General features: G+C 29.7%; 1 protein-coding gene across 4 annotated transcripts; it reads right to left on the reverse strand.

Moving 5' to 3' along the window:
• Positions 1-3,643: 3,643 nt before the first annotated feature.
• Positions 3,644-8,600, reverse strand: LOC124919476 (heterogeneous nuclear ribonucleoprotein Q-like). Of its 4 annotated transcripts, none has more exons than XM_047459718.1 (9): positions 8,483-8,600; positions 7,557-7,976; positions 7,322-7,438; positions 6,328-6,468; positions 6,069-6,245; positions 5,038-5,242; positions 4,776-4,945; positions 4,104-4,189; positions 3,644-4,007 (listed from the first exon to the last, which is right to left on the reverse strand). In XM_047459718.1, exons 2-9 carry the CDS (start codon positions 7,926-7,928, stop codon positions 3,851-3,853), a joined length of 1,425 nt encoding a protein of 474 aa, XP_047315674.1. In that variant the 5' UTR covers positions 7,929-7,976; positions 8,483-8,600; the 3' UTR covers positions 3,644-3,850. The 4 variants fall into 4 exon arrangements, with proteins under 4 accessions (XP_047315674.1, XP_047315677.1, XP_047315676.1 ...); XM_047459721.1 differs by having other exon boundaries at positions 7,557-7,934; positions 8,483-8,595; XM_047459720.1 differs by lacking the exon at positions 8,483-8,600 and adding an exon at positions 8,271-8,461 and having other exon boundaries at positions 7,557-7,934.
• Between the last annotated feature and the right edge of the window lie 1,573 nt (positions 8,601-10,173).

Raw genomic sequence — 10,173 nt, forward strand, 5'->3', positions numbered from 1 at the left:
TTTAAATATTCTATGTTCATGTTGTCTAAGGGGAAATAGAACACATGTGTAACTTAAGTAAATTGATGGACATAGTTGGTCCTATTGAAAGTATAAGTGAAAGTAAAGATTGAGATTCAACATCTCCTTTAGGTCTTCATTCTTAGAATTTGTAACATCTTGTAATGGGTCCTGCAATAGATCGTGATTCCCATCAACCAATAGAGAGTATATTGTCATATGGCTAGCTCTAGGTCTTACATGTATCAATCCAAAAATCATTTCTTGTACAATAAAGTAAAATTACTTTACAAACAAAAATAGAGACTTGAAATGAAAAGGGCTAAACCTATTTGGGATCTCTTGATGGAACGAAAGCTCGATTGTACCCGAAGACCTAAACAACTCTTAACCGCCACAACCGTCTTGGGTGGTGGTGGGACAAAAGTCGGAGACTAAGGATGACAAGAAAACGACAATTGGAGTAATGGTGAGAATAAGACCGAAAAGGAACCATCCAAAGTTGAGTATTGGAAGAATGATGGTTAAGTTGCCACCAAACAAGAACCAACATTCCTGCCCCACTTATCAATAAACAAGCCAATCCATCAAACCCAACTTTCAAAATCATCTTGGCTTTCATATTCACTTGATCATCATCTTCTTCTTCTTCTTCATCTGATCTAGTTTTGTATTTCCCATCTCCGATTTCTTCATCTTTGCCTGATCTTGATTCTCTCATACATCCACTATCAACGGCCTTGATTTTCTTGAAACTCAAAGATCAACCAGCATTACATGGATCGGCGGTCATGATCATCTAGAGATTATATACATGATGAGACTCTGTAATTTCAACTTGCAAGAATGCAAGGATAATGAAGGGCGGGATAAGAAAGGATCTTAATAGGTGTATGTAGTACTTACTTATTTGACAACTAATCATTATAAAAATAATATTTACATTTTTGTCTGTATTTTATTTTATTAATATTCATAGAGAGGTTTCATGTCATAATTTACCTTAAGAAAGTATTTTATTGCTTTTATTTTGTTTGGACTAGCTTCCGCATTACAATGCATTACAATTAATATATCATAGGTTTAACACATGAACAATGTTACATTATAAACCCACTTAATCTTATATGATTTCAATTAAAATAGAATATGAGACAAACTTATTCGAAAATGAAATGTGAGACAAATTTACTAAGAGAGTTTAAATTAAAGAAGTATTGCCTAATAAATTAAAGATTTTGTTTACATGAATGAAAATGAAACAATTCTAATCTTAAACATCTAAAGAGGGTATTAAGTATATTTTATTAATATATATATTTAGTTATCGCATCATAAGGTCAAAGATTCATTGATGTAGGCAAGATCGATTGATGTAGATGTATTTTGATGTAATTTCAAAGTTAAGTGTAAATATAATAATAATAATAATATAATAATGCTTAATTTCAAAATAATAAGAGTGCGGACCGAGAGCCGTAATTAATTTAAATATTTATCAATTTATGTGAGAGTAATGAATACTCGAGTCTGTTTGTTGATTAACCCGCCCGCCCATAAACTTGAAAAATTAAATTAAAAATGTGATATACACAAGTTTTAATCTTGCGACCTTGTTTTAACATTTTAAGTAATTAGGTTAATAACACTATATATTTTAAATTCAAATTCAAATTAATAAAGGTGTGATTATAATAATATAATTTCAAGATTTTAAACAACTAAATTAATAATAATTTAAATTCGTTTATATAATTTATATATATAGGTCTTGTTCTCTTTGGGTTTTTTAAAAAACCCACTCCAAATCAATTTTCCAATCAATCACTTCTCAACAATTACATCACTCATTTCATTAACCAAAATACTAAAATACCCTCTATTTTAAATTATTATTTTTTATTTTATTCATATATATCAATACTCTTTAATTTTTTTACCAAAAATAATCATCACCTCCTCAAAATCATCACAATCATTACATTTTTCCCTCTCTAGGTTTTTTCACTTATATATTCATATATAAAATTATAAAAAAAATCAACAATTTTAAGTGAGGTAATAATTACGTGTTCATTATGTATAATAAAAATTGAGAGTTCAAATTTTACCTGGTGCAAATTTATAATAATTATAAAGATAGAATAATGAATATTCAAAGAAATTTTATATTTAAAAAATTAACAACTTAAAGCAATATGAATCTAAATGTGGTAAATTATGGAGAATCTAAATCATGAGCTCTAATGACTTATAATCAAAAACAATTTAGCAAGTTAACCTCAATATTTTTTTTTATCAAAATTATTATAAATTTATATTGAATGAATATATATAAAATATATTTGTAGCTCCATGGATATAATATATATTTTCTAAGTAGACATTCAAGAGTTAATAGCTATCTTTCCCTCTTCTATACTTGACCAATTGGGATCCCAATTTTTTTATTTGTTATTATTAATGTGGAGCATGAACATAATTAAATATATGATTATATTATTAGTAGGTACTTACGTGGATGTTTCTTAAAGTTGATTGTTAACATGCCTTAATTATATACTTGTATAATGGGAGGTGTGCAATTTCATCAATTCAAATCAATTATTCTTTAAGAAAATATTATTATTTATCTAACATATAAGCTAGAAGGTATATATATATTTCTTGTATCAAATAAAAATAAAAATAAAGGTGAAACTACAATTACAAATTTATAAGTTGTTTAATTTCAAGTAGGACATCTATATATTATACATAAATATCTAAGCAACTAGGTACTTATATTATTATTATTAAAGTAGGTGCTATATGAATGGAAGCAAAATAAAATAATACAAGAACTAGCTAGAAACTCTGAATTAATTATTTAATAAGTTGGATAGAAGCTTGTTGTCAACCTTATTTTAATACAAATTTCTAATCCATTTTATCAAACTAATGACCAAGGTCCAAATCATGGGGTTAAATTGATTCAGCTTATTTGTTAATCCCTAATATACATTCTAATGTTTTTTTTTTCTAGATTCAATTCATTTACTTAATGAGAATGACTGAAACTTATTGTAATGTTAGTTTTCTTAAAAAGAACCTAAATTATATCCGAATAATCCTACATCAAAGAAGCTCTTGAATTATTCTCTTAATTGCAAATCTTCAAAACAACAAGAAGAGCTAAAATACACATATAGAACATCTTAAATACCAAATTGAATGATGAACAGGAATTTATAGGAAAATGATATGAAAGTGGATTAAAAATTTGACAATTCTCTCTCCTATTAAGATCCATAAAATAATTTATAAATTAAATAAAAACAGAAAGTACATAATAATTAAACAATATTATTATACCAAATTAATCAATATATATTTTCTTAAATATTGCAAAAAGTTTGTAAAACTCAATTAAACAAAAAAATGCAACCAAATCAAAACATGAAAATCCAGCAAAAGAGGGATAGAATCACTCCCATCTAGCTAGTCCTAAACTCCTCAAGCAGCTCAGATAAAAACAATCTAGATTATTATGATTCAAAATCTTATACCAAACAAAAATAAAATCACTTTAAATTTGAACTTTGATGATTTTCCAAATATATCTATAAAGAGAAGAACTAATTCAAAGCACATGATAGCAAAATTGAATAGTTAAAGAAGCATATTATGGCAATAATTTTGTCTCCTCAATTGTAAAAATAAAACAAGTCAGCTTACTTGTACTTTTGGAGTTCAGATTTATATGGTGAGGGCACCAATTGGTTGGTTATAATACTACCACCACTAAAAGTTCCCCTATCAAAATAGAAACCAACATAATAATCAATCCATAACCAAAATAATCCCAATTCTAATATGGCCTATATCTTCTTCCCCTATTGCCATCTTCATTTCTACCGCCACTACTAGATCCTCCCCGACTATGAGACCCTCCTCCTCCTCCTGACCCGTTGCTTCGATGATCATTTCTTCGAGGTCTAGGGTACGCCATTTGTCCAGGCTGTTGTCTGATCAAAATTCAAAATTCATCAAACTCAATTTCTAAACTCAAAAGGAGAGAAAGAAAAATTGGATTTTGAGGATGAGTATGTGTAAGAGCTTACAGAACATAGCCAACTCGACCGTCTGGAAGAAGCATGGGAACCATATGCATTCCTGCAGGCATTGGTCCTCTACCGTAGATGACAGGCTGTCAAAAGAAATTATAAATGAATCAAAATTGTCAATTTGAGCCTATTTGGAAACTGGTGTTTTACAGTCAGAAATTTATCAAAAGATTAGGTGTAAAAATAAGAGTTTTTTATGACATTTAACCGTACCAATTTCTTTTTACTTCTTTAGTTTTACTTAGGAAAATTTTGGAATACTAAGAGAGTTTGATTGATCTTGGGTTATTTGGGTTTCTTATAAAGATTCAGAATCACATCACATGTCCTTTCATCAATCAGATCACTTAATTCATCAATGAAAATACTAAAATACACTAGACATTTTTAAAATTTAAATCCTAAATACAAATGGACATAATAGTAATTTAACTCAAATAATCCCAAAAAACCCAATTTTTCATCACACAAGATTTTGATTTCAGAACCTTCAAATAACCCAAATAACCACAAATCAAGCGAGCTCAAGGCCAAAAGGTGAGCCAAACTTTTGGATTGTGATCCAAAACCTTTGTTTTGGATTAAGTCCTATGCCAAATGTAAAATTTATCCTAATTTTAGCAAGTGAACAAAGGCTATATACCAAAAAGGCCAATGTAAATATCATACCTGCTGCTGTAATCCACCTCCAACACCATATCCAGATCCATAAGGATTTCCCGAAAAACCACCATAACCAGGATGAGGAATAAAATTAGAGTGGGGTCCAGGGCCATGACCCATCCCATCAAACTTCTTCTCACCTTGAGGTTTAGCAAGACAGACCTCTAACGTTTGGCCTGTAAGTAGATTGAAGATCCAGCAATTACTACTATAACATCAATTTCATCATTTTTGTATGTAAAAAAGAAGTTTTGGTTGGGGATACTACCATCAATTTCATATTTCTCCGTTTCTTTCACAGCCTTCAATGCACTCAACCTTTCTGCATAATGGATAAAACCAAAATCACGTTTCCCGCCCAATTTGGGAGGCGGCATAACAACTTTAATGACTTCTCCATGGATCTGGAATGTTTGCTTCAGTAGTTCAAGGGATGTATTCTCAGGTATGTTCTTCACATATAGAGACTTAACCTGGGAAATCCATCACAAATCACAAATCATGTCAAAAGGAGCAAATTTGACCACTGTAGTTTAACTCGATAATCTAGTCAGAGTGTCTAAAAGACAACCTTAACACCGTAAATTAACCAAATTAAGTCACTATAAAGGTACAATAATCATGACTTTTCAATATTAGTTCGACATTCAATGAAATTAACTCGCAGTACTTAGAATTCAGAAATTTTCATTTGATTTAGTTTTCAAACACTTCACTAATTATGCATTTCAAATTCAGCCATCAATTTTCAATTACATAAAACGAACTCTGAATCTAAATGATTAAGTGCTTTGAAATAATTTCATTTGACAACTGTTATTTAAAATTACTTAATTTTTTAAACAAAGTTGATTTCATTCAAAGAAGTTATAAAGCACGACCTTCCAAAAGACTATGAGGGTACAAATAGTTTTTAACGACTTTCCCAACATTTTTCATTTTTTAAAAGGAAATGAAAACTCCACTATAACCATAGTCAAGAAGGCCAAATCGACTGATTGAAAAAATAAAACCATGGAAGTACCAGTCATGAATTTGAAATAGGACATCAAGATATAGTGGTACTTAGTTGTGAAAGAAAAAGAAAATATGTATAATTTTCTAGTCATAATTGACCCAGATATTAGTTCCAAATTTTGTTAAATTAACTACTAAATATTTAGATAATTTCATTTGGTTTATTCAGCATTTATTTTTCACAAAGTTAACTCATTTAGATCTTAAAATTTTAAGTATTCAACCTTGAAAACTTGATTTTCATTTTTATCGAACGCACCCTTAATTGCTAGTTTTTATTACCTGAGCAGCAGCAGAATTTTCAGAAGAATTCTTTGGATCCGCCCAACTCACTGTTGGTGTGTTTCCATCAAGTTTAAAATCTGAACTTAACATTTTCAATCTAGAATAGTCAGCACATGCATTGTTGTAATACTCAACGAAACCAAAACCACGATTACGCGAAGGGTTTAAAGGATCCTGTGATTATAATAATAGGATGTTAGAACAATTGCAAATCAGAAACTCAAGACTTAAGTAAAATAGAGAAGATAATATGAACCTTGATAAGTTCGATAACCTCTGCCCCGGGACCAGTCTTTTCAACAACTTTCTTGAAATCGTCATCCATCCAAACTTTTGGAAGATTACCCACAAATAATCTATGTTTAGACTCCGATAGTGAACATCGTATTGTTCTACCCTGTAATGAAAAATCATTGGAAATATTAGAGGTGATCACGAGGGTTGGTTCAGTTATTTGGCTAAAATATCAATCCGGCCCTAATAGATCGGTTTTACACTATATCAAAACCATATATCCAGAGTATCAGTTGTATAAAATATATGCTCAATTTGTCAATATTTTGGATATCTCACCCTGTACATCCACAAATTCACATTTCACATGCTTGTGAACTAACATTAAAACAATTGATTAAACAAAATAAAGTACAAAGACACTAACAAAATAACAACATCAAATAATAATAGATAATAATTGTTTAAAAGAAAAGTTTTTTAATTGAATAAATGTAACAATATATATATATATATATAATAACTTGAAGGCATATAAGTCTTTCAATTAAACAAAGACTTGAACAAATGCAATAATCTACAATAATGAAGGAACAATACCAAACCTAAAATTTCTTATTCATGTGCATATATATATTCTTTTTAAATCAGGGTTTATTTCTGGAGGAAGAAAGCATGACCCCGCAGCCATAGCCTCCCACTTCCAACGAAGCGTTCTTACTTGAAACAAGTAAAACAAATTCATTTTTAACAAGTTCAATGTTAATGAATATTAGCTAAAGACATAAATGAACAATGTTACATGTTTCAATAGTTTCAAGTTAGTTTATATTAGAAAAAAGTTATTCGTCCATCCCAACCAATTTTGAGTACAACATATGCCGAAACACATCAAGATGATCGCAGATTGAGTTGGTTATGTTTATCCTCTAGACCCGTAATCAGGCCCTAATATATCAGTATACACTCTATCAAGACTCATATCTGGCCCTATATGCTGAAACAAACACTATTACCTTAAACTCTTTGTTCTGAAACTCTTCAATAGCTTGTTGTGCAGCCTCCTTTGTCTTAAAGGCAACAAAAGCAAAACCTTTACTTTCACCTGTTTCCTTGTTTCTCACAAGCCGTATCTGTAAATCCGGTGAAAAACAGAAACAATAACATGTCTGATTGCATAAACTTCTCGAAAATGAGGAATGCTCTTTTGTTTCAATGAAAAGAAAAAAAATTATGAAAGGTTAACCTTACCTCACAAATATCACCAATCGTTTCACAAAGATCTTCCAAGTCCCCTTCTGTAACATCCCGAGAAATCCCACCAATAAAAACCTCACACCCACGGGGAGGGAGTGCAAGAAGCTTAGCACACTTTTCCTTTTCATCATCATCAATTTGATCAACAGCCTTTTCTTCATCCTCCTCAGGAGGCTTAGAGCTAAGATGTGCATCAGCTTCACCCAAGTCCGATTCTTGCGACTGCCCCCCTTTGCCACTGTTATCATCTGAACCTCCTTCTTGCCCTTCTTCCTCTATTGGATCTTCAGCATAATCATCCATCTCTTCAATATAATTATCTTCTTCAAGATCCACCTGATCCTCAATTTCAGCCCCCTCAGCCATGAATTCCTTATAAACCAGTTATTATCAATAAAAAAACCAATGAATCACCTGTATACAAAAATAAAATAAAAAATCCATGGACAATCCTTAGGAAAACCCATTATATCGAACAATGCATATAATGATGTCTGTAATCATATAAATCAATCAAAAGCGATGAAGGGTATTCATTATTCAAGAATCAAAAAGAAAACGATAGAGGGTATTCAAGAAACAAATAGAATAATGCATCTGTTTGTGTCGAGAGCTAACAAGAAGAACAAAAGAACCTAATTTTTTTTAATCAAACGCAAAAACTACCATTTGATGAACAGTAGAGAGAAAGCGAATCGGAGACAATACCTAATCAATGTAGCAGAAGGGTTAGATTAGCCAATGAACAAAATCCCATAAGGAAAAAGAGCTGCTTACGATCGACAAGCAAGGTGCTTGAAGCAGACATTGAAAATAACAAATTGCAACCAGTAATTGGAAGTGAATTTAAGGTGTAAGAGTGAGGAGAAAGGTTTGGGAGAAGTAAGAATGGAGGTATATATGTAAGCAAATGAACGTACTGTTTGAGAAATAGGATTTCCTTTCTTTTTCTCTTCTCCGACCGTTCGCCAGTGAAGAAGCTATCGGCGTCGATGCCCTATACAACAACAACAGACACAGATCAGGGAACCCATTTGAGGGGCGCGACCCTAATTCTCACAAAAAGGTTAAAATAGTCTTTTTCTCACTTTTGTTTTCTCCTACAGTGCTTTGTTAAAGGGTTATTTTGGGATTTACATATGTTTAAATTCATTAATTAAAAGTGAAGAAATTTTGGTAACAAAATCTGAAAAAATAATTATTTAAATTTTAATAAGCTAACTTTTTTTGTTTTCTTTTTAAAATAAAATTTATAACATATTAATATATTAATGTAAGATTGCGAATGAGTCAAGCCGATCTCAAGTCAGCTTCTTGAGCTCGACTCGATTAAATACTTATTAGCTCGACTCGATTAAATACTTATTAGCTCGACTCGATTAAATACTTATTAGCTTGACTCGAACTCGAGCTCAAACGAGTGTATAAATTTGAGCTCGAGCTCGAGCTCGACTCGATTATTTACCTACAAATTCAACCCGACTTAAAAACTTGAAAAAAAATAAATTTTCAAATATTTGTTTACAAAAAATATTTATTTTATATGTTAGGTTTTAATATTGAAATAAAAAAAGATATATTATTTATTATCCGGCTCGAAAAAATTTAACAAGCCTTCGAGTAAGTATTTATATGAGCTCGAGGTCGACTCGAATATTAAACGAGCCGGCTCGAGCTTAACTCGAACTTGGTCAAAGTCCAACTCAAGTCGAGTTTTGATCGAGTGGCTCGCGAACAGCTTGACTCATTTGCAGATTAAGGTCGTGTTCTTAGTATTTAAAAAAAACTAATTATTTAAAAAATAATGATTGATAATATATGATGATTAAATAAAAAATAATAATTTAAAATAGATGATATTTTAGTATTTTGGTTAATGAAATGTGATAAATGAGAATAAGTGAAAGATTTTTTTTTGTTTTAGACTTTTAGTTATTCATTTAACTCAAACCGAACCAAACCTAACTAAAGATTATTCTAACTTTTTAATTTTAATTTTAATTTTGTAAAGGTTAATTAAGATTAGCACAATTTAAATTTTAAGCTAATAAAAGTAATACTTAAAATATCAATATAATTTATATTTATAACGATTTTAAGTTTTAAATTGGGTAAATGTTATTATTATTATGTGGTTTATATTATTTGTTTTCATAAAAGTATAATGGTAAGAATGAAAATTTGGCATACCCCAATTTATAATAATATTAATATTTTAAAATAATAGTTTGAATTTTTAATTATTTTGATAATTAAACTCTAATTATAAAAATTAATTAATGACCAAAAATAATTTTAAGATTAAAATATTGCATTTATTTTACTCAAATTAAACCCAAAAAGGGTTGAAATAATTTAATTATAATTTAAATATAAGTAATGTGTAATTTATGACTTAAAAATAATTAAATAAATACCCCCAAAATATCCAAAAATACCCAAAAATAAAATAAATGAACATAATTTTTATTATGTTGTCAAAAATATTTTTGTGTATTAATTTGGTGAAGAAAAATGTAAGAAAGAGTTAAAAATTCGATTTCAAATAACCTTTTTAATATAAAATAAAAACTGATGATCTAGTGTAGCCGAAACTAGGGAAATAAGATAC

This window comes from Impatiens glandulifera, chromosome 1 (assembly GCF_907164915.1).
Source record: "Impatiens glandulifera chromosome 1, dImpGla2.1, whole genome shotgun sequence".
In the NCBI taxonomy this organism is placed as follows: Eukaryota; Viridiplantae; Streptophyta; class Magnoliopsida; order Ericales; family Balsaminaceae; genus Impatiens; species Impatiens glandulifera.